Source organism: Manis javanica, chromosome 6 (assembly GCF_040802235.1).
Source record: "Manis javanica isolate MJ-LG chromosome 6, MJ_LKY, whole genome shotgun sequence".
NCBI lineage: Eukaryota > Metazoa > Chordata > Mammalia > Pholidota > Manidae > Manis > Manis javanica.
The window spans coordinates 41,461,437-41,486,851 of record NC_133161.1 but is presented as its reverse complement, the minus strand read 5'-3'; the positions used below and the strand labels follow the sequence as shown (position 1 = coordinate 41,486,851).

General features: G+C 34.3%; 1 protein-coding gene across 1 annotated transcript in view; it reads right to left on the bottom strand.

Annotated features, from left to right (window-relative positions):
• Positions 1-25,415, bottom strand: part of LOC108392843 (probable C-mannosyltransferase DPY19L2) — a 111,382-nt gene that overhangs the window by 8,044 nt on the left and 77,923 nt on the right. Inside the window, 8 exon segments of the mRNA XM_036990540.2 lie at positions 443-568; positions 1,847-1,946; positions 10,821-10,995; positions 11,939-12,058; positions 18,778-18,802; positions 19,731-19,777; positions 22,218-22,289; positions 23,363-23,464. Coding sequence (XP_036846435.1) covers positions 443-568; positions 1,847-1,946; positions 10,821-10,995; positions 11,939-12,058; positions 18,778-18,802; positions 19,731-19,777; positions 22,218-22,289; positions 23,363-23,464 — 767 coding nt within the window.

The following is a 25,415-nucleotide window of genomic DNA, read 5'->3' as shown; positions in this document are numbered from 1 at the left end:
AAATTAAAAATTTTTATTAGGAACATTAATTTTTTTATGTCCTTTGAGTTATGTGAAACTTTCTCTTAAAAATCCAACGTAATTCAGCTGTAATAGCAGAGTGCTAATATCTCACTACGCTGTAAGTTCATATCTGTATTTCACACATCTAAAGAAATTATTTAAAAAATTGAAAAATTATGGAAAAAAGCTACATTTAAATCAGGAAACTAAAATACACTATAATTTTTTGAAATGAGATTCTACTTAAATGTTAGCATAATTTTACTTTCCTACATGAAATAATTTTAAATAAAATAGCAGGGTAATTTTAATATTTTAACAGAATTTATTTAGAATATAAATTCTTAATCAGAACTGCTATAATAAAGTAAAACAGTTGGTGCTTAAAAATATGGTATTATATAAATACCATATCATATAGCATAGGGCTCATACTTACCTAGTTCTCACAACACACCATGCTTCTTCTAAAACATAGTAATTCACATGTAACTCCAACAGTTTATCTCTCACTTCTCTTGCGGATTTTCGACTATATGTGGAATAAACTATTTTTGTCCGGGCCCTTTAAATTCAAACAACAAGTTAAAACATTTCTAATGATAATAGAATGGACTAAAAGAAATTTTACTAGTAAATTAAAATCTCAATGTTCAATCAGATGGAACATTTATATCTATGACCCCAACCAGCATGAATTCTTTTGGGGGTAGCAGTTTCCACATACTTACTTATATTTTGCATGCATTAAAACTTAGAGCAGTTTGAATTCTACATGTACTGCTTGTTAGTGCACAAACCAGTTTAGAGTTGGATAACCGAATAATACTTAGGAATGTAAAATTTGCTTTGCACAATTCATAAAATAATCCACTCATAAAACACAGATAGGAGCTGAATACAGTGAAAACACAGATTTTAGTAGATAATTTCATCTAGAGAAGCTCTGAAAGAGTTGAAGCTGAAATGTAGCAAATAGAACCTTCAGAAAGTGGGTAGCAGTCAAATAGAAAAGGTATCTTAGAAGAAGCTTGAGAAACATATGTTCACCAAAATACGGTACAACAGAGTTTTTATGAAATCTTGAACAAATTACCATTCATGCATTAGACATTTCTTAGGATTTCAAGCAAATGGAATGCCCAATCACCACAACCAGACATAAAACTTAAAATATTAAAATTTTACCTCTAACAATAGGTCAAATATGCATTAAAAGGAAAAAATTACCGACAATTACTAGAATGACTAAAATAATTTCTTCAAGTCAGTCATTTAGAAAAACAGAACTTTCAGACCTCAACGGAAACTAGAGTTCTCATAACCAGCTAGCAAGAGACAGCCTATATTTTCATAAGAGTATGTAATATAACAAATTTCATGTACTTTTTCTTCTGTTATAAAAGTCTAGTCACTGACCACCAGGAAGACTGACAATGGTTTCTTAAATCAGACAGAGGGACTTCTGAGGTCTACAGCAGGGGTTGGCAACTTATGGCCATAGGCCAAATCCATCCCACCTCCTATTACTATTGCTTATTGTTTTACTGGAATGAACACATACATATATACACACACATAAGCTAGTCATAAATATGTAACACATTTTTCACTTTGAGAAAAACTGGCTTTTGTTTTTACTCAGTTTTGAAAGGTTTATTAGGCTTGCTTTAAAGTCAACAGATACATACTATAATTTCTGGATGGTTATTACATTTTTAAAATTTCCAGCATGAATATGAGGATGAGAGCTGGATGTGCATGTGTGTAAACTTTTCCCTAGTCCTAAGAATCAGTAGAAATTTTAAGTATGTCAGGTTGAAATATTCAATCAGTTGCCAACCTCAAGCCTGCATCCTCATAATGTGGGTGATTCACAATAGGGTGAAGAGTGGACAGCTTGATACTTGCCATTGTAGGCATAGCACCCGCAAAAACAGCATCTGAAAAGTAAGATTATATTCCTTAATCACGTTTTAAAGAAAACCAAAAGCTACTTATCTATAATATTTGAACCCAAATTAAGAAAGATGAAGTACACTTAAATAATAATTGGCATCATTCATTTTCTTCACTCAGTATTTATTGACTGTCTACCACACTAAATAGCCAACTTTTGTGAAATGTTGTCTTGGTAACAAGAATAGTGCTAAATATTTTTAGTAGGATTAAAAAATGTAATTTGCAGAATTATATGAGGTGGGTTCTGTGTTATTATTTTGTAGATGAGAAAGTTGAGACACAGCAAAGTTAGTGACTTGCCCAAGACCACACAGCTAGGAAAAACCAGACCCACCCTCTGAACCACTTCACTACAGCTTTTTGCCACGTTTAAGCACTGTGCAAAGAGACAGTACTCAAAGACACATGGGGCAAGAAAGAACTGTAAAAGTTCATCTTGTTCCAATAATTTAAAATGCTAGGAACTGAGAAACTATGGGTTGTAAACTGTAGTTTCTTGGAAGACAAGAAGACCAAATGCTCACCTCCTAGCACTTTTGTGTAATAAATGATTATATAACTATGAAGGATATTATTATTTTTAACCAACACAATAAATCACTAATAAGAACAAAGCATATTATTCAGATCTACGTATAAGTCCAGGGAGAGGAAATCATGGGGCAAAATACCTCTAAAAACTGAAATCAGTCAAAGGGAGAAATAAAGTTTAAAATCTGTTTATTGCTCACAAACTGCAGTCCAGGGCCATCTCTGTCCTCTGCTTCAAAAGAAGCAAAACTGGCCTTCCCTCTCACCTCTCAGGTACAGGTAAGCCCTCTATTGCCCAGGTAATTACCCATTGATATGGAGATGAACTTCTCTCCTCCCCTGAAGAATGATGCAAATGTACTAAAGCCATACTTCTTTCCACTTCTGAACACCTATTGATATGCAGATGTACTAAAAGCCAGGTGAGATATTCTGGAAGTACTACAATTTTACCCACACTATTGTAAATAACTTGAATGTTTACTCTCAAACATAACTAAGCATGCTAAATATAACTCCAAATGAAAATCTCTCTATATGCCTTAAATTTGAAAATATGTAAGTCAATTGAAGAAATGTATATTTATTATTGCAAGATTTTATAATAAATGATGAAGAGCTCTTAGGCTAGAGCAGTGGTTCTCAATCAGGAGTGATTTCGTTTCCTAGGGATATCGTCAACTTCTGGAGACATTTGGTTGGCACACTGTGGGGAAAGGTTCTACTGGCACCTGGTGGTAGTGGGCAGGTATGGCGCTCAACATTCTGCAGTGCACAGGACAGCCCCTAATGTTAAAACTGCCAAGGTTAAGAAACCCAAAGCCCAGTGCCATGGTCATCAAGAAGGAAGTAGGTAGGCCTGTCCAGAAAGAGCTGGAACCACTGAAGAGAAACCATCTATGGCAGAAAGAGGTGGTGAATACTCTTCACTCTCTTTCCTCTTGTCAGTGAGGTAAATATGAACACATCAGGAAAAAATAAGATATTTTCCTATAAATATACTGAAGTCTCCACTAAGTCTCTACTGAAGTCTCCACATGCACTCCACTGCATGTGTTGGAAAAAAGCAGCCCTTCCTAGCTGACAAAGCTTCAGTAATGTATGACTTGATGAGTGGTTCATAGGCTGGATTTCAGTTCCCACTTGTCTTGTCAATTGAGAACCTTTGTGCAGTACACAAACTAACAACCCTACATGGTGGACCTGAACATAAGCATTAAGCCCACCCATACTACAGAACTTCATGCTTTTAATAAACATGTGGTAATCATGAGATAACTCATAATACAGGGATGAAAAAGATTTATTAGATCAAAGAGGTGCCTAAGAATGAGGTAGGAGTTATCTTAGAAGGACAAGTAACCAAACATAGGCAATCTCTGCCAGGAATCAAGATAAACACTGGTATGAAGAAAGGCACAAAAGAAGATTTTAAAGCTTGGGTTAAACAGCTGTAACTGGGGAGGGGCAAGTGAGAGTAAAGGGAGTGCCTACCTTGTAGTCTTTCCTACAGGAAGAAATTCAGTATAAGCTTAACTAAAACCTTTTGATTAAACTGGCCTGGCAGTTCTAAGTGATGAGGCACTGTCACCTCTGAAAGTCACAGACCAAATATCTGAGTTGAAGCTTATATAAGTTTACCTTAATGATGGCTAAATAGTAAAATAGTGACTTTCAAATAAGAGATAAGAGAAAACTGATTCAAGGAATCATAGGAGAAATTTCTTTCTTTTTTTATTGAGGTATAGTTGATATACAGTCTTATATTGGTTTCAAGTATACAACACTGTGGCTATTAAATCCTCACCCGAGTCAATACAGTTACTATCTGTCAAGATACAAAGATGTTACAGAATCATTGGCTATATTCTCCATGCTATATTAACATCCCTGTGACAAACTTACATATAAGAATTTTTGTGCTCCTTCATCCCCCTCATGTTCCCCACCCACCCCGACCCCAACCTCTCCACCATGAGCAACCACACGTCACTTCTGAGTATTTATGAGTCTACCGCTATTTTGTTCATTTTGTTTGGTTTTGTTTTTAGATTCCACAAATAAGTGAAATTGTATGGTATTTGCCATTCTCTGCATGGCCTATTTTATTTAGCATAATACTGTCTGGGCCCATCCATGATGCTGCAAATGGCAGGATTTCTTTCTTTTCTATGGTTGAATAATATTCTATTGTGCATACGTACCACCTCTTCTTTATCCATTCATCTATCAGTGGACACTTTGGTTGCATTCATATCTTGGCTACTGTAAATAATGCAGTGATAAACATAGGAGTGCATATATATTTTCAAATCAGGAATTTTGTTTTCTTTGGGTAAACTCCTAGTAGTAGTATTATACTGCAATGTATGGTATTTCTTTAACTTTTTGAGGAACCTCCATACTGCTTTCCATAGTGGCTGCACCAATCGTCATTCCCACCAACAGTGCACAAGAGGAGTTCCCTTTTCTCCACATCCTTGCCAATACTTGTTATTTCTTGTCTTTTGGATAGTAGCCATTTTAACTGGTGTGAGGTGATATCTCATTGTGGTTTTGATTAGCATTTCCCTTGATGGTTAGCGATATTCAGCATATTTTCATGTGCCTGTTGGTCACCTGTACTTCTTTGAAGAAACGTTTGTTTAGGTCCTCCAACCATTTTTCAATCTGATTATTTGTTTTTTTTGGTGTTGAGGCATATGCGTTCTTTATATATTTTGGATGTTAACTCCTTATTGGATAAATAATATATATTGGATAAATAACTCCTTATTGGATAAATAATTTATGAATATATTCTCTAATACTGTAGGATGCCATTTCATTCTGATGGTATCCTTTGCTTTACAGAAACTTTTTAGTTTGACACAGTCCTACTTCCCCATTTTTTATTTTGTTTTCCTTGACCAAGGAGATGTGTCCAGGAACAAATTACTCATGCTTATGTTCAAGAGATTTTTGCCTATGTTTTTGTGGGATTAATGGGCTTAATATATAAATCAAGTAACATAGAAATCAAATGTATGAAGATTTGTGACTTGATTGTCTCTCCTATGACCTCTGATGTTTGGTCAAGGATAGAGTGATTAAAGCCATAGAAAGTTCCTACAGCTCGTGACTGCCCTCACATGGTTTCGGTATCCTTAAGGAGTGTCCCGCCCTTGGGTGGGACTCAAAGATAGATGATGATCATGTGCTAAAACCCCTACTCAGAATTGTTCAGATATTCACTTGCTCAATAAATATGAGGAGTGCCTTCTCAGCATTGCTCTTGAGCTGTTATGCCTTGAGTCCCCTGGCTGGTCCATTCAGGTCTTCGATATCTCATCGCGTCGCCTCCTTAATCTGCAGGTCGGAGATAGGGAGGAGGCTGACATGTTTTCTTCTAAGAGTTTAATGGTCTCATGTTTTACATTTAGGTCTTTGATCCATTTCAAGTTTACTTTTGTGTATGGAGTTAGATAATAATCTAGATAGTAATCCAGTTTCATTCTCTTGCATGTAGCTCTCCAGTTTTCCCAACTGCAGTTATTGAAGAGGTTGTCTTTTCCCCATTGTTTATTCATGGTTCCTTTGCCATATATTAATTGACCATATATGTATGGGTTTACATCTGGGCTCTCTACTCTGTTCCATCAATCTATGGGTCTGTTCTTATGCCAGTACCATACTGTTTTGATTACTGTAGCTTTGTAGTATAACTTGAAATCAAGGAGTGTAGTCCCCCAGATTTGCTCTTTTTTCTCAAGATTGCTTTGGCTATTCAGGGTCCTTTGTGGTTCCATATGAATTTTAGAACTATTTGTTTTAGCTCATTGAAAAATGCTGTTGGTATTTTGATAGGGATTGCATTGAATCTGTAAATTGCTTTGGGCATGATGGCCATTTTGACAATATTCATTCTTTTTATCCATGAGCACAGGATATCTTTCCATTTATTTGTGTCTTTATTTCTCTCATGAGTGTCCTATAGTTTTCAGAATATAGGTCTTTTACCTCCTCAGGTAGATTTATTCCTAGGTATTTTATTCTTTTTGATGTAATTTGTAAATGAATTGTTTTCCTAATTTCTCTTTCTGCATTCATTATTAGTATACAGGAAAGCAACAGATTTCTGTGTATTAGTTTTGTATCCTGCAACTTTGCTGAATCCAGTTATTAGTTCTAATAGTTTTTTGGTGGAGTCTGCAGGGTTTTCTATATATATTATCATGTCATCTGGAAATAGTGACAGTTTTATTTCTACCTTGACAATTCAGATGCCTTTTATCTTAGGCAAGATAAAGATCTCTTTATCTTGCCTAAGTGCCATGGCTAGGATTTCTAGTACTATGTTGAATAAAAGTGCTGAGAATGGACATCGTTGTCTTGCTCCTAATCTTGGAGGAAAAGCTTTCAGTTTTTTTTGCCATTGGGTATGATATTAGCTGTGGGTTTGTTATATATGGCCTTTATTATGTTGAAGTATGTTCCCTCTATACCTATTTAGTTGAGAGTTTCTATCATGAATGGATGATGAATTTTGTCAAAAAGTTTTTTCAGCATTTATTCAGATGATCATGTGGTTTTTATCCTTCTTTTTGTTAATGTGGTATATAATGAAGACTGATTTATGAATATTGTACCATCCATGCATCCCTGGAACAAATCCCACTTGGTCATGATGGACAATCCTTTTGGTGCATTTTTTAATTTGGTTTGCTAATAATTCTGTTGAGGATTTTTACATCTTTGTTCATCAGGGATATTGGTCTGTAATTTTCTTTTTGTAGCATCTTTGTCTGATTTTGGTATTACAATTATATTTGCTTCATAGAATGAGTTTGGGAATATTCCTTCCTCTACTTTTTGGAATGCTTTGAGAAGGATGGATATTAGCTCTTCTTTAAATGTTTGGCAGAATTCAGCTGTGAAAACACCTATCCCTGGAATTCTGTTTGTTGGGAGTTTTTGACTACCAGTTCAATTTCATTATTGGTAGTTGGTCTGTTTAGATTTTCTGCTTCTTCCTGGGTCAATGTTAGAAGGTTGTCCTTTTGTAGGAGCTTGTCCACTTCTGGGTTTTCCCATTTGTTGACATTTAGTTTTTCACAGAATTCTCTAATAATTCTTTGTATTTCTGTGGTGTCAGCTATAACTATTCCTTTTATTTCTGATTTTGTTTTTTTGTGTACTCTTTATTTTCTTGAGAAGTCTGGCTAGGAGTTTGTCTATTTTATTTATCTTCTCAAATAACGAGTCTTGATTTCATTGATTTTTTTTCTATTGTTTTATTTTCTATTTTATTTCTGATCTTATTATGTCCCTCCCTCTATTAACTTTGGGTTTCATTTGTTCTTCTTTTTCTAGTGTCTTTAGTTGTGAGTTTAGACTGTTTATTTGGGATTGTGCTTGTTTCTTGAGGTAAGCCTGTACTGCTATGCACTTCCCTCAGAAATACTTTTCAGTATCCCTCAAATCTTGAACTATTGTATTTTTGTTCACATTTGTCTCCATGCATTGCTTGATGTCTATTTGTTCATTGATCCATTTATTATTTAGAAGCATGTTTAACCTCCATGTGTTGGTGGGTTTTTTGTTGTTGTTTTCTATATTTAGTTTATTTCTAGTTTCATACCCTTGTGGTCTGAGAAGTTGCTTGATACAATTTCAATCTCTGTGAATTTATTGAGGCTCTTTTTATGGCCCAGTATGTGATCTGTTCTGGAGAACATTCCATGTACACTTGAGAAAAAAATGTGTATCCTGATGCTTTTGATTAGAATGGTCTATAGATATCTGTTAAATCTTGATCTAATGTGTGTGTTCGGCACCTTTGTTTCCTTATTTATTTTCTGTCTGGTTGATCTGTCTATTCACATGAGTGGTGTGTTAAACTTTCCTAAAATGAATGAATTGCAGTCTATTTTCCCCTTTTAGTTATGTTAGTACTTTTTTTACATACTTAGTTGCTCCTATGTTGGGTGCACAGACATTTACAATGGTTATATCCTCTTGTCGGACTGATCCCCTTTATCATGTCCTTTTTCTGTTACTTTCTTTGTTTTGAAGTCTAATTTATCTGATAAGTACTGTTACTTCTGCTTTTTTCTATTATTTGCATGAAATACATTTTTCATCCCTTCACTTTTAGTCTGTGTTATGTCTTTGGACCTGAGATGAGTCTCTTGTAGGCAGCATATAGATGGGTCTTGTTTCTTTGTCCATCTGCCACCCTATGTCTTTTGTTTGCTGCATTCAGTCCATTTACATTTAAGGTAGTTATTGATAGGTAAGTAGTTACTGCCATTTTATTAATTGTTTCCTGATTGTTGTAGTTCCTCTCTGTTCCTTTCTTCCTCTCTTATGCTCTTCTCTTATTATTTGATTGTTTCCTTTAGTGTTGTGATTCGATCTTCTTAAAAAATTTTTGTGTATCTATTACAGGCTTTAGGTTTGTGGACACCATAAGATTCATGTTTACCCGAATATATACAAGGCTATACTAAGTTGATGGTGACTCTATTCCAAACACAATCTCAAAGTACTTCTTTTTTATTCTTCTTCCTTCTCCACACTTTATCTATCAGGTGTCATAATCTGCATTTTTTTGTGTATCCTTGGGTGTTATGTATAGTTGATTTTATTACTTTTGCTTTGTTTTTAGCTTTATACTTTCTTGGTAAGTGGTCTATTACCTTTACTGTGAGTTTAGTGTCACAGGTGAAAAACATTTAGGCTTAAGAACATTTCCATCAACAGAAGTCCCTTTAACATATCCTGTAAGGCTGGTTTAGTGGTGATGAACTCTTAAATTTTGTTTATCTGGAAACTTTTAATCTCTCCTTCAATTTTGAATGATAACCTTCCTGGATAGAATATTCTTGGTTTAAGGTCCTTTTGTTTCAATACATTAAATATTTCATGCCACTGTAGGATAAATTTAAATTAACCATGGGGAAGAGCTTGTGCCAGATAAAATTACTAAATACCAAAATAGTCTTGGACAAGATTATAGATTACTTACAAAAAATCCTGTAGAATATGCTTATTCTCTGGAAAAGTATTTATAGTTGAAATACCTACTTGAAGTGGTTTTGGGTAACAATAGGAAGCAAAAAAGGTAAGCTAAAAATAGTATTTTTTTGCAGTATTTAAAGTAGGATGTATCCTCATCTCTTTGAAATGATTTAGTGAAGAAAACAAAATATCCAAGATTTTAACTCTTCTGTGTGCGACTGGTTTTACAGAGTTGGAGCAGAAAGCACAAACTTAAGTTATAGGAGTGATCTTGACCACTCCATGGTCAAAATTATCTTCTCCAGTGGTCTTTCACAAGGTGTGAAATTTTGTTATTAAAGATTTCTTTGATTTGCCATTGTTAGAATTAAAATACAATAATGATTTCAGAGTGACAGCACATAACTGTGAACAGTGGTTAACTCCTGATGTTAATTAAAATTCTTTTTTTTTTAGATAATTATTTTTATTGAAGGGTAGTAGACACACAGTATTACATTAGTTTCAGGTGTACAACACAAGTGATTGAACATTTATATACATGATAATTCTAGGTACCAGCTATCACCATACCAAGTTGTTACAATATTTTGACTATATTCCTTATGCTATACGTTACATCCCGGTTACTTATTTATTTTACAATTGGAAGTGTGTATATATATATAATATATATATATATATTTTGTGTGTGTGTGTGTGAGGGCATCTCTCATATTTATTGATCAAATGGTTGTTAACAACAATAAAATTCTGTATAGGAGGGTCAATGCTCAATGCACAATCCTTAATCCACCCCAAGCCTAATTTTCGTCAGTTTCTAATCTTCTGAAGCATAACGAACAAGTTCTTACATGGAGTACAAATTCTTACATAGTGAATAAGTTACATAGTGAACATTACAAGGGCAGTCATCACAGAAGCTTTCGGTTTTGCTCATGCATTATGAACTATAAACAGTCAGTTCAAATATGAATATTCATTTGATTTTTATACTTGATTTATATGTGGATACCACATTTCTCTCTTTATTATTATTATTTTTAATAAAATGCTGAAGTGGTAGGTAGATACAAGATAAAGGTAGAAAACATAGTTTAGTGTTGTAAGAGAGCAAATGTAGATGATCAGGTGTGTGCCTGTAGACTATTAAAATTCTTTTTAACAGTTACCTAGGAAGGATTTAAAGAAGGCACAAAATTGTTTTCTGAAAAGATTCAATTTGGTTTAATTGCAATTATCATGCTCTAAATCTGTGAGGGTGTGAATGTGTGTGTGAATATTTTTCAAAACGTGTATATACATAAGATACAGCTACTTACCTGGTCTGGTATTATATTTGATCCATTGTAGCAGTTCTTCCTGAGGCAAATTATTAAATTCTCCTGTTATGCTCCATTGATTATGGAGGTTTGAAAAACCTTGTATTGACATCAATGTTAGAATGGCAAAGATAACAGTCTCAAAACGGACTCTGCAAAAAAGCCAGCCAAAGAGCTGAAAAGAAAGAAACCGTTTATTTATAATTCTTATATGAAGAGTGCTATAGGGTCAATAATAAATTCTAACCATGGTATTAAGCCTTCCATGGTATTAAACTAAGGTGGATTACCATTTGATACTATCAGTATACTAATAATATACAGAATACTCATCACTTATTGTTCCAAAACAGCAAATTACAGGGCTCAATTAAAAATGGAAATTTCTTTTCCCTTGAAAGAATTAAGGAAGAAACACTTGATCCTTCTAGTACTATTTACTACCAGGGATTATTAAGATTAGCAGATCACAATTTTGAAACATTCTAGAATTAAATATTGTAACATCTGGCTGCCTTTGATGGATATCTTGAATAAGAAGGGAAACCCCATTAATACTGACACATGTAATCCTCTCAGGAAAATAAGCATGATATTCTAAGATAAGACTCATAATCAAAACTAAATAAAGTATTTCTAGAAGTACCCTGGTCCCAATATTCTAGCTATTTTGTCTGGCTCTTTTATATATAAGATACAGTAACAGAACCCCAGAATTGTCAACTTTTCATCTGGAGTGTCTAAGCAAAATAGGACAATACACCAAAGCAATTACCCAGTACCTACTCTAGTATTAGAAGAGTACTTGAGATATTTTTGATGAGCTAAGAAACTCTTACAGAGGCCTGAATTCCAAAAAACTGTATGTGGATAGGATATTAACAGAGGGGACTAACAGTCCCTTATCACTTGTCACAGAAATACCAGTTAAAATCTAGGAATAATTTCCAAAGCTATTTGAAGTTGCTTTTCTTATTCTATGGTGAATCATGAACTGACATTTTAAATCATTTAGGATAAAAACACCTAAACGTTTTTATATTTTGGATAACTCAGCAAAGTTACTACACTGCTGTGGCTATAGTTATAGTGTAAGTATACAAGAATGAATACTTTACCCGTTGAGAACATATCAAGGAAGCCATAACACACATGTGAGGTGTCAAAAACAGCTTCAGCCTCATAATTAAAATGGCAAGGGCAGTAAATGCTAACAACTGCAAAGTGTGAAAAATTAGCTACAAAAACACAAAACAAAATGACATTTTCATTTCATATATTTTTTAATTAATAAATTTAAAGTATATTAAAATTATTATTATTCATTACAACAAGGGTCTTTTCAGTTAGTATAAGTCCAGTAATATTCATTCATTCATTCAACTGTGAATGCCTACTATATGCCAGTTACTGTTCCAGGTGCTCTAGATACAGCAATGAATGAAACAACAATGAGCAATTTCTGCCTTGTGAGGCTTACATTTTATTTCAATACATTAGTAAGGAGAGACAGAAAACAGACATAGCTAGTAAATCCATTATATAGCCTATTAGAAAGTGTAAGTGCAATGGAAAAGAGAATGGAGCAGAGAGGGAGATGGAAGTGCAGGGTGGGGTTTAGGGCCAGAGGTGGGATCATTCTAATTGTAAAGCAGGATCATCAGGGTGGCCCTCACTGAAAAGGTGGTGTTTGTGCAAGGACCTACACCAGATAAGGAAGTAAACTACAGACACAGGAAAGGAGGGAAGCCTTCACAAATTTGCATGTCATTTAGTCAGCAAAATACTGTAGCAAAATAATCTAATCATCTTAAAAGTAGTGGAATTATAAAAATATCTGTATCACTTAGTAGGATACTCCATTTTGATTAAGATGGGGTTCCACTGAGTAAAGGTCTCAAACAGCCATATTTATAAACTATCAACCAACTTCTCACTAGAAAAATAGACAAAGAATTAATCCAACCAAAAGTAAGGGGGCAACTATATATTCATATTCTAATTCCAACACATTAAATATTAAAGATAATAAGAAATTTTCATTTCTTAAGGTATACATTGACAAATATTAAATCTATAGTGTTAGGATGCCAAAAACACTGAAATAATTAATTGGTACATTTAGCGATTAATTGGTAATTTAGCAATATTTATCAAGATCCTAGAAAAGAGGCAACCTCTTTGACTTAAATTACCATTCTAGAAATTTAACTTAAAGGAAAAATCAAAACAGAAAAAGGCTTCTACAAAGAGGATCACTGAGATGAATTTTTAGCAGCAAAAATAGGAACAACCTAAGATACTAAGAAGAATAAGTAAATTACTTCATTTCCACATATATACAGCCATTAAAAGATTACATATTAGAAAATCATTTAATGGCATGGAAAAGTTTTCTGAGTATAAAACTATATATACAGAATGATATTAATTCTGTGAAAATCATCTATATGTATATATATGTGCATGGCAGGAAAAAGATTGTAAGAAACTATACCTAAAAAGTTAAGAGGTTATTTATGAATGGGAATTTCTGCATTTTCCAAATATTTTTAAATGTGTTGTTTTTATAATCATAAATATATTATTTATATTCAAAACAGAATGATAAAAACTGTACCAAAAACTGTTTTTTTCTCTTTTTTAAGTAAAGATGTTTAAAAATGGAATTAGTTTTTACATAATTCTTGGATCCAAAGTTGGAATATGGAACATTTATTTCAAAATCAATTCTTCATTTCTTTTTCTAGTCAAACTCGTCTTTGGACAAAACCACAAACATGTTGTGGAGGGAACAAAAGACACCAACATATTTCATACCTATATAATTCCTTTTATTTAGTACAACAAATCACAGATTAGTAGATTACACAGGCCATCTACTTTAATCTTCTATTCAAAACAGGGATCTCTTCTATATATCTATGAATATATATTTATTGTTGCCATAGGAGGGCCTATTATAATGATGGATAGCTGTAAATGCTAGGAAATCTTTTCTAAAGCTGAACCAATGTTTCCCTCTAACTTTCACACCTCTGGAACTGCACAAAATTAGTATATACCTGTTTATGATTGTTCTTTATTATTTACATACTACAATTATGATTTGCACTATATCCACCTTTACCCATAGAAAACTTTCTTTTTTTTAGGCTAAATATTCAGGAAACTTCAATCACTGGGTTCTGTGTTGTCACAATTCTGGTTGCCATGGTCAGAAAGTGCTACAAATTGTCCATGTTTTTCTTAAAATGTGGCATTTAGAAATAGACTATGACAGATAAGGTCTAATCAATATAAGTAGACATCTGACTTCTCCCAGTATTTCTTCCTTTGGTTATTTTTAGGCACAAACATGATAGTACCATTTTTTCTCCTAATTCCCATCACTTGTACTTTAACAATTCTCACATGAACAAAATTAAATCCAAAGTAATAAGTCTTTTTGACTTTCCTCTATCATCTAAAGGCTGAAAGATAAGGCTCTATTTTCATGTGGAGGTTTGGGAAATCCCCACCATTTTGACCTTCCCTGCATGATGTTTTTTGTGGCTGGGTAACATAGAATAGTTCTTCCAAATGGCACCACTTACGTTTATTTTCTATTTTCACTCAAATGCTCTAACCATTCTTCTACTCCCAGGCTCCTGCCTTGCCATGGAACTCTCTTGCCACAGCTATTTTCTCCCCTAAATCTATCAAATAGCTTTCTTTTTAACCACCAAATGGAGGACTAAAGGTTACAGTCCAAAATTCACTACTGTATTTACCTTATTGTCAAAATACTAGTACTTCTTTCCTCATAAAAATTACTAGGAAAATCCTAATAATATTTTTTAGAAGCCAGAAGCAGGGAAGGAAAAGAAGCTCAGGAAACTGTTCACTACCCATCTTTGGAATAAATGAGCCTAACTGGGTAAAGAATGAAACAGCAGCTACTAAGCAGAGAGAACACAAGGACTAAGTGTCTAAGGCCAGTCCAAACGGTAGGTTATTCCTGTCAAAACTATCTCCTATGACAGTGTGATGATGTCTTGAGAACATGCTAGAGATGCCCCTCACCAGCACAGTTAACAGGGGCCAGAATATTAGTTGGAGCCTCCTGAAGTCTTGGTCCAGGAGGCACATAAATCGTAACAATTGTTTCTATTGTTCCCAAAAAGATGTAAAGTAACTTAGTCAAGATAACACAGTAAGAGGTAGAACAAGGACTGAGTCCAGGCCAGCTGCTGAGTCTATTTCTTTAACCACTACCCTATGCTTCCTCTGCAAACAATCAGCTATTGAACACAATGGTCTATTGTCTTTTACTCAACAACATACATGCATTAGTCTGTGGACACAGAAATGTACAAACCCCCAGCATATACATAACAATCAGTTTCTCAAAAGGAGTACAGTTCACCCTTGAACGACATAGGGGCTAGGTGCACCTGTTCTGGACATGGTACAAAATGCCTCTGTGCAGTTAAAAATTTGGTAATTTTTGACTTCCCAAAAGCTTAATTACTAATAGCCTTCTGTTGACAGGAAGCCTCACTGATAATATAAACAGTTGGTTAACACATATTTTGTATGTTGTATATACTATGTACTGTATTCTCACAATAAAGCTAGAGGAGAGAAACGTTTTTTTCAAATTGTTGCAAATTTCCAAAAAATTTTCCGACCCATATTGAAAAAAATCTGGGTACAAGTGAACATTCTCAGTTCAAACCCATGTTGTTCAAGCGTCAACTGCATTTCTTCCCCCGAATTTTGTATTGCTTCACTCTTTCAACAGAATGCCTCTAGAACTGGTTCAAATGCCTTCAGCTGTATGTCACAGAAAACTCTTCAAAGGTAAGTAACAGAAAAACATTGTTTATAATGGAAAACAGAAACTCAAACTGACTTAAAATATAAAGGATCAAATATAAACTAATTATATGAGAGAATAGGGATTAGGGGGAAAAAATGAAGGCTGTTGTAAGAATGACGATCATGGACAAATTGAGGTACGAGCAGGCCACACAAATATTTAGGAGTGAACACTCTCACTGTTAGCTCCCCCTAGCTATCCTCACACTAGCTCCTCACAGGCACTATGACATTCTGGCAATAAATATTGTTCTTAACTCTCTTCCCTTTTCTTTCCTGTGAATTTCCTGAAAACTAGGTACTCCTTTACTAATTTCTAAGCACATAAAATAAAATTGGTTAAACCAATTTGATGGAATACATTAATATATTAAATTATGAGGAAAAAAATCACAACAGAATCCTTTAATCTAACAAACTTTAATAATATCATGACAGTAGAGAAGTAACCCAGGGGTTTATTTAGTGAGCTAAGGGATGCAAGTTGTCCCTGATTCAGAGGTTTGGTACAAAGCAAGGAATTTAGAACTCACTCCTGGTGATAAAATTATCCTAAGGAATTTTCACCTAATCTTGAAACAAGCTTTTGCTATCACACTAAGAGTGAGTCCACTTGTACTCATCCCAGGGTTTGTGCCTTCCAAACCCTAAGTGAAGAGTCCCTGTATCCCAAAACTTATGAGAGAGATTTATCAAGTGTGAGCCACAATTGGGAGTAGGATGAGGAGCCAGCCAGATATAGGACTTCATGCTGGCATTTCCTTCCATAAGATCTACTGTTTTTAGAAATTTAAATCTTTAAAGTGCTGATAACATCAGGAGTTCAGCATTCTCTCTATAGTTGAAAAAGATAAAGATATTTCCTATCACTCTCTTCCTATTAGTCTTCTTGATTTCTAATTGCCTTTTAAAACACTCTCTCTTTACTCCCAACAGACCTAAAATACCCAAAGTTCATGATACCATCTCCCGCTAACCACAACGTCCAGAATAAAGTCCAGCTTCTTTGCTTCAGAAGCCACCATAGTCTGAACCCTGTTTACTTTTCCCATCTTTTTTTCTGCTACTTCTTGACTTTTTTATGTACCGGCAATACTGATTTTTCTGCAGCTCTGAACATAATTTACAACTTTTGCCTTCTTTGTCCATGCACATCCTTTGACCTTGGTTACCTCTCCCACTAAGGTTATTTGAAAAAATCTTTTCCCATCTACCCATGAGTCCCCTCTGCAGAGATTTAATCACTTCTTTTGCATTACTTTTGCATCTACCTTTGTTACTGCACATATAATTATCTGTTCAAATTTTGTCTTCCTCTACTGTATGTTAAATTCCCTAAAAGAAGGGACCTGGTCTACAGTAGGTGTGAAATAAAGACTGAACTGATAAATATACAGAATTAGTAGAAAAACAGCAAAATGGGAAAAATAAGGATAAATGGAGAAGTGAAAGATAATGAAAAAGCAGCAAGATAATGTGAGAAAGGAGGGTAGAAAATTAAGGAATGTTATGTTTGTAAAAAGAGGTGGGATTTAAATACAGTATGATTAAATATAAATGATGAATACATACTAAACAGTAAAACGAATCAGTAAAAGGCTGATTTACATAAAAGCAGTTGACATTAGATGGCAGTAAAATGAATGATAACAGCATGAATTCTGCAGCTACATTGCCTGGGTTCATAGTCCCCTGGCTTCACAAAGCTAAGGTCACTTTAGCTTTGTGACCTCAGGAGTTAGCTAACCTCTCTATGCCACAGTTTTTTCATCTGTAAAATATAAGTAATAATAGTGCTTAAATCAATGGGTTGTTGTGAGAATGAAATTATTAATATATGTAAATCACTTCCCAAAAAATGCCTTGCACACAGGAAGCAGTAAGTGCTGTTACCTTGCAAGCACTGGAAATGAACTCCTAGTGAGTGCTCAAAAAGCAAGCTTTATTACAAATTCAGCTGTGAGACCTCAGGTAAACTACTTAATTTCTCTACGTTTCTATTTCTTGGCAGACACCCCTTTGCTCTTCTTCCTAGACATACCACTAGACATGGTTTCCCAGCCTCCCTGGCAGCCAGGTGTAGCCATGTGCCAAGTTCTAGCTGTGGGCAGGAAATGATGCACACCTTTTCCTGGCCTAGACTGTGCAGAACATCCAGTGCATGATCTCCCATGTTCATCTCCATGGCTGGCTTGATGCAGACAAGCATATCACCACCCCTGGAAGTCACATTTTGAAGATGGCAGAGCCATAGACAGGGGTCTCAGTCCCTCAGTCACTACTTATTGGAGAGCTACCTGCTAATCAGGAATTCCTGGTTTTAACTTTATGTAAGCAAAGAATTAAACTTCTACTGAGTTAAATCATTGAAATTTTAGTGTTTCCAACAGCTAGTATAATCCAATTAACATAACTTTTTAATTTGAAAAATGGGAATACTATTATTATGAGAATTAAACAGCACAGTACATGGCACATAGTAACCATTCAAATACTAGTCATCATCATAAGCTATTCTTAAGTTCAAATTTAGTTGGCCTCTCTTGTAAATTTGACCTTTCCCTTTAGAACAAAGTTCTGTTACTTAGGAAGTTTTATTTCCAGCCCATGCTGATTTTTCCCTTTGTATGCCACAGAATAATTTAGCACCATATAAAATGCTGTCTTATTGTCTCTGTTGAAAAATTATACATATTTGAAGGCAGGAACACTGCTATACCGTATTTTATGCTAAGCTTGTAACTCATTGACCGCCAAGTCTGTGTGTGGCAGAAGACCATGAGTACCTGCCCTGATGGGCTGTAGTGATTAACTCAGCAGGCTAGGAACTAATTCTTGTTATTGCTGAATAAATGAAGGTAATTTAATTATACTCCATGGTCATACATCAGTCTTGTGGCTTTCAAATCCTTAGTACTGTTCAAAACTGAGAGCAAATTAAAAGGTGGGAAGGATCAAGAGAAATTTATTACTCATGCTGAACCACACAAGCACTACTAGATGGCGCATAAGCAGCAAGGAAATACCTTTTTGAATTATCCTTGAACTAGAATTTCATATACAAATCAAGCACAGACTAAAATGAAAGCTTTACCTCACCATGTTCAAGGAGCTGTTTTCTGGAATAAAACAAAAGCATTCTCTATTTACTGAATGTCCATTTACTATGATTACATAAACTTCATTTATTTGCTCTTAGATTTAAAAAATTTAATTCTCTCTAAACTACTTAGTTTAAATAAAAATAAAAATATTAGATAACATCACTAAAAATTACAGAAATTTGAAAGGCATGATTTATAGTCACCCTATTTAAGATTTACCAAAAAGACTTTTTTTTGTGAAGATAAAACAGGTTTTACTGATTGCTGGAGATTATACCTCTGGAAGAATAAACGAATAAAAAGAATTTCAATTAAATATCCAACTATGTGCAGCACCTACAATGCTTTAGATAAGCACTGCCAAACTTTTGAGATGATTTCATTTTTCATAACTATAAATGAACATCCTTGTACATCTGTGAGCATTCCTGACTATTTCCTTAGGATAATTTTATAGAAGAAAAGATAAATTGTGTAAAGCATATAAATATTTTTAGTTCTAGAAAACTGTCAAACTAAATATTTATGTCTAAAAATTTACTAAATTTTTATGGCACACCTACTATGTTCTAGGCACTGTGCAGTGAACACAGCATGGATAATATAGACAACACTCTTATCCTCTTAGAGTTTATGTTAGATTCATATAGAGGTATGAGACTATTTTATTGTTCCACTGAAAGACTGGGTATTTCAGTTTTATAAAGACTTTATGCAGGATACAGAGGCCTTCTAATATGGATTTGGGGTTTGAGAGAGAAGTTAAGTCCAAATACGTAAGAGATCCATAATAATAAAACATTCAGTCTTTTTTTAAAAGAAAAATATCTGTTTGGCTCATGTCTCCTTTCTTAACCATAACACTGAAGTTTAATGTACATTCATTTGAAAAACTGTATTACAATAAGCAATTTAATAATCAAAACAACTATGATATAATTACCTTTGATAAGTATTTGCAGATAAGACACATAAAATATCACGAAAAGTCTGTAAATAGAATCAAATCAATGAAACTTTTTAAGGAATTATGTGACATTTAAAATGTCCTGATTCATTAACATAAATGCCCCCACTAGAAAGACATATTTTATTGTTAACGTGAGTTCTCAGGAGCAGTTCAGTCCCAGCTCTGCTCCAGGCACATAATTTCTTCAAGTTATAATTTCCTCTTCAATTAAAAAAAAAACAGGTGTTTGGAGTAAATCTTGAGGGACCATTTCAGCTTTAAAATTCTAAGCTTTTATCTGTAGGTAACTCCCTACTACAGTTTAAGTTTATATTTGATTGGGTAGGGGGTAAGCTGAAAAGTAAGGGATTGGTTTCCCTAAAGGAGTCAGCTTCCCCCAGGTACTTTCAGAGAGCATTTTATCTTACCCTCCCAAGCAAATTAGGAGTACCTACTTCTCTGCCTTCTTCTCTCCCTCCCTCTAATCTATCTACCTACCTACACAGTCTGTATTCCTCTCTGATTATTAACAGATTAGCTTTGGCATACCTGCTTCCCCAATCTATGTCAGCCTGAAGAGACTGCTGAAAATGCTTAAAAGCACATATCAAAATGTGCCAGATGGTGGTAAAGGTGGGAGAGAGAGAGAACTGAAGGGGAATGTGGAGGCTAAATTTGGCCAAAGAGACTTTAGCTGCAATCATATGAAATTTAAACAGTAAGACAAATAATTTATGGGAAACTTAAAATTTTGTACTCCATATGATATGTGTTTTGCAACTCATAGATAAATGTTTAAGAAATACATAGTGAAATTTGAACTCTAATTCGAAATGTATGTCTAGAATTTTTAACTTTTCATTGATTTGAGAACATTCTGCAAGAAATATCTTTCAAGTGACATAAGTGATATTCTAAACATGTAGGCAAGCAAAAGCCTATTTGAGGATACAGTTAGTAGGATATAGGATATATGCATTTATAAGAGTATAAGATTTAACAGTGCCACAGGAAAATCTTCTTGCCTTCCCAGAAGTGATTTCACACAAGTGTAAATTTAAATGAACATTAGAAGTATCCTCGAGGTGAAAAATTAGTCACAATAGGACCAAGAGAGCCTGAGGGGTTTATGGAAGCAGAAAGGAGTTAAGCGTCAATGATTGCTGGGATGGGCTTATGCGTGTGTGTGTACCTGCCAGTGTACAAGCATGGTTTGAGCTGTGGTGCATTTGGGGGCTAGTATTGTGTTTATGAGTCTGGGATCTTAATTTTTTTAAAAATAGTAATAGTAGATTAAGCTATTATTTTCTCTAATGCTGGATATCTCCCCTCTGAGTAGTTAATTCCTGGCATTAGCCCCTCCAAGTGAAGCCTTGTAAGAATATCAACATTTGCCATGATGGAATAGAAACAGGCTAGTAGAGAAAATGTGCGACATGAGCTCAGTAGGGCCGAGGGGATGGAGAACAGCCAACTTGGGCATAGTTTGCCCATTCATCATCATTACCACTATCCTGACTCTTCACAAGCAGTCCCTAGAGAACTGGATCAAGGGTGAAATAACAGAGATGTCAAGGGAAATCCCTTTCTCACTCATAAAGTATCCATATTCTGTGAGAAAACAAAGGAATGAGATAAGTGGCAACTGGAACTATGTAGAGAAGATACATAATTTGACTTTAAATATGGAAAACTAGTTTCAACAGGACCACACATGGTATGGTGGTAGAGAAATCATATTATTGCTATCTGCTTAAAAGTATAAAATAAGTGCATACTGACTTAAAGACAACTTGAAACAATATAAAGACAACTTGAAAATTGCTAAAAACTAAGGACCCACTGTCTTCAAACCAGGCTTTCAGATAAACAACTCCCAGAACAAGAAAATTTGCCAGTGGTATTTTAAATAGTAGTTCTTCTAATATGATAATATTTTCTTTTGTTGTGAAAACAGTGAACATACGGAGAATGATTTTTTTTAATGGCTATACAAATTTCTCCTGAACATATCTCAAAAAGGATCAAGACTACTTTTGCATGCGCTTTTTATTTGAAAGATCCTAAAGTTGTCATCATACTTATTTTTCACAGAACCTATAGCAATTGTAATTGTTTAGTCATTTACTAGTCATGACTCTTAACTTACCATCCCTCCCACCCACCCCAACAGATGGTAACGTCCAAGAGAGGAGGAGCGGGTCTGTCTTTCTAGTCTCAGTGTGCCTACAGTGTTGACATAGTTCTTGGTAAACACTGGCCAAATGATAAATTTCTTTTGAAAGAATAAATATCTTTTCTAATATGGCTCTCTAAAAAACCCATGTAGTACTAGATAAAGGAAAGATCTGAATGAAAAAAAATTTTTAGGGAGAGGAAAAGTTCACCCTAAAAATTAGATGGAATTCTGAGCTATTAGCATTAATCTGTTATAGTTGTGATCTTGAACCCAAAAGCACGTGATAAAATTTTTTTAAATACCTTTTTAAAGATAAAATAAGTAATCACCATGACAACTGGAAGCAATAATGTCTTTGTATATCTAAGTGGAGTCTGAAATAAAGCAAACAATGCGAAAGTCACTTATTAAATTTTACATTAAATGAGTAAAAATCTATGTCAAGTTGAGTCTCATAATGAAATTTCTTAAAGGTAAAAATATCTTTTCATTAACATGTATTTGTCAGCCTGTTCTAATATAAGAATCAAAATTATAAAAAATTTCAAAAATTTTAATAATAAAAACTATTAAATAAAAAATTAGCTGTGCTTATTCTTACTTTTGGTTTTATCTTTCCTTAATGTACATAATATATAGTTTTAAAATATGTATTTACTGATCCCTCGGCCCTACATTATTTCCTGAGGCACAAAGTTCTATTATTTTCATTCATAAAACTAAACTAATAAGGAATAAAGTTAGCCTAAATAATTACTGCAAATATAAATAAGTGCTGAAATAATATCAGCAGCTAAATAATTTTCATAACTTATTATTGTAAAAGGGAGTGATTCACCATGTAACTAAACTGTAGACTTCCTTAAGTCAGGAACTGAGTCATTTTCCACTTTGTAGTCCTATAGCAAAATCCCTCATATGTAATCAGAGGTCAATAATAGTTTCTGAGTGAATGTAGAACTGGCTGGATGGTTAAGAGAATAATGTAAAATCAGTAGTATGCCTTTCTTACAATTTCTAGTTAAAAAATTTTGTAATATTTGGAGCATTAAATTAAGAAAAATTGATTATTTTAAAAACAAATGTAAGAATCTGGATTTATATTTTCTGAGTAGTCCTACAATGCCAAATGACTTAGATTATTAAAATTAATTGAAATGTAATAGTAATACTTAACTATGGATCATATTGCATGTTCAGTACTCTTTCTGGATTTTCTCATTTGACCATCATCAATAATTCTTTAAGACAGGGGCTACTGTTAAGTGATTTTACATATAAGACAAGAGATGAGGAAGGCTATATGCTTAGCAAAAGTTATAGTGAAGAAATGATACAGTAAGTTAGGTGTTCTGAATAAAAATTTTGAGCTTCAGATTAAAAGGAAAACTTATAAGCAAAAGCTATCATACCTGTAGAGGAATTTGAAACAAAGAAACATTCATACCGCTTTTTCCATGAAGTCAAATTCAGGAGCACAGGTATAAATTAAGGTATCAAAATCTGTATATTTTAAGATTTTGGCTATTATAAGGTCAGTCATGCGAATCTGGAAAAAAATAAAGTAAAACAAATTGAATTTGCACAAATAATTATAGTCAATAATAACTGATTTGATATAATAGTAATAATGTCTACAGAGTGGATAAACCTAAAAGTACACAGATTGCTCCTCAAAGAGAACAAAAAGATACAGTAAACCATATGTGCTAGGCACTGATTATAAAAAAATCTGAAAACAAAGAGAAATATCAAGAGAAGTAAAAAGTAGAGAGGTCAGAAAAAATAAGCAGAGAAGATATTAATGTAAAGAGTGAGGTAAAAACATTTTCTGGGCAGAAATCACCATGCAGTTAATCATGAGATTTTATAAAGAGATCATTTATTAAAAAAACCCATAATTTCACATTAATTCCTTTCACCACACATTGTAAATCATGACCAAATTTTCTATGCACTGTCATTTTCACAAAACTTGACATACTGATTATAATTTCTAGTGCTCATTAAATTTTTTCAGATTTACTGTGGAGAAAAATGGAAATTTCTGACCAGGATTCCTGCCCGGTCTTGATAGCACTGTCTATGTATATGTAAGAGCCTGCTTTGCATGCATACGAGAGCAGCAGGTTGTTTACCTGCATGCAACAGAGCTGCTAGTCAGTCACTGGAGTACTGGCCCTGGGGAGGGATAGAGAGGGAACACCCATTGTCTCCTCTCCTTGCCCTGTGGCTCCTGGTATGTAATTGGTTGGGCATCTGCCAGTCACCAGGGATCTGCCCACAGAGTTCTTCTGGGTCCTAGAGGTGGGGAAGGGGAGGGTCACCAGGAGAGCCTAGAGAGAACCTGGAGCCCTGGTTCTCCTGGAGGATTAAGCTCAAGCATGGGAGTAGGGAGCTTGATCAAAGGAGGAAAGCCTGGCAGGAGAACTAGGACAGAACAGAGGCTGTCAGAGGGAAGCCAGAGCAGAAAAGAGACTTGAGACCTACTGCCATGAGAATAAAACCCCCTTTAAGGCCCCAACTTCTTACTCTTGCCTTTATTCAGTCTCACCAAATTCACAGAGAACTTGCCCTGGGCCTGGGACCCCCTCCTCCTGGAGCAACACATACATTCAAGCTATCAAATATGAGAGCTATGTTTCAAAAAGAATTACAACTATATATACTACTTTGATTTAGTTACTTAATATCCAAGGCCTTTAAAATAAATACCACCAACCAAGCCCAAGGCAGACATCCTGTTTTACTGATTATTACCTGCTGTCAGTGACACAACTATTTTTTCACTACATTCCCAGAAGGCCAGAAAAAGGAAAATATTTGTTATGTAAACTTTAATTCAAATTATTTTATATCATTTGATGATTATCTGTGATTTCTATTTATTTGTAGTTCCCCTTTTCTTCCAGTACCGAGGATAATTTAGAGTTGACTTTACTTTTCTAATGTAGAGTAGGCCTGGTGACCAATAATAATTCAACCAATTCACTTCAGTTTCACATCTTTCTCACAACTGTTATACAGAGAAAGTCACTTAAGAGTACCAAGGACGTGCCTATGTGGGTTTAAGATTTGTAAAGAGTTGGGTGACAACATGGAGCAAGGCAAGAAAGAAAATCACAAACCAACTTAACAAATGAATAGCTTAAGAGGCCTAAATAAAGTTTACGATGAAATACATACCCCTACAGAATAAAAAGTTAAGAACAATAAAAAGTGACAGACAAAAAGAAAATTTGTCAGACATACCAGAGAAAAACAGCAACAAATAAAACCTCATAAACCACTATGCAGAGCTAGCAATAAAAGGCAAATAAACCCTTACATTTTGAAAATGTATTTAACACGAGCAGGTATGCAAGCTCAATTCCATTGGATAGTGATAGCTCTTGATCTTTTAGAAAATAAGTACTGTAATCCCTTGTTAAATTGAAGTACTCAGCATTACACAGGGTCATAAATGGATAGCATTAGACAAGGTAAATTTCAGAGTAGAT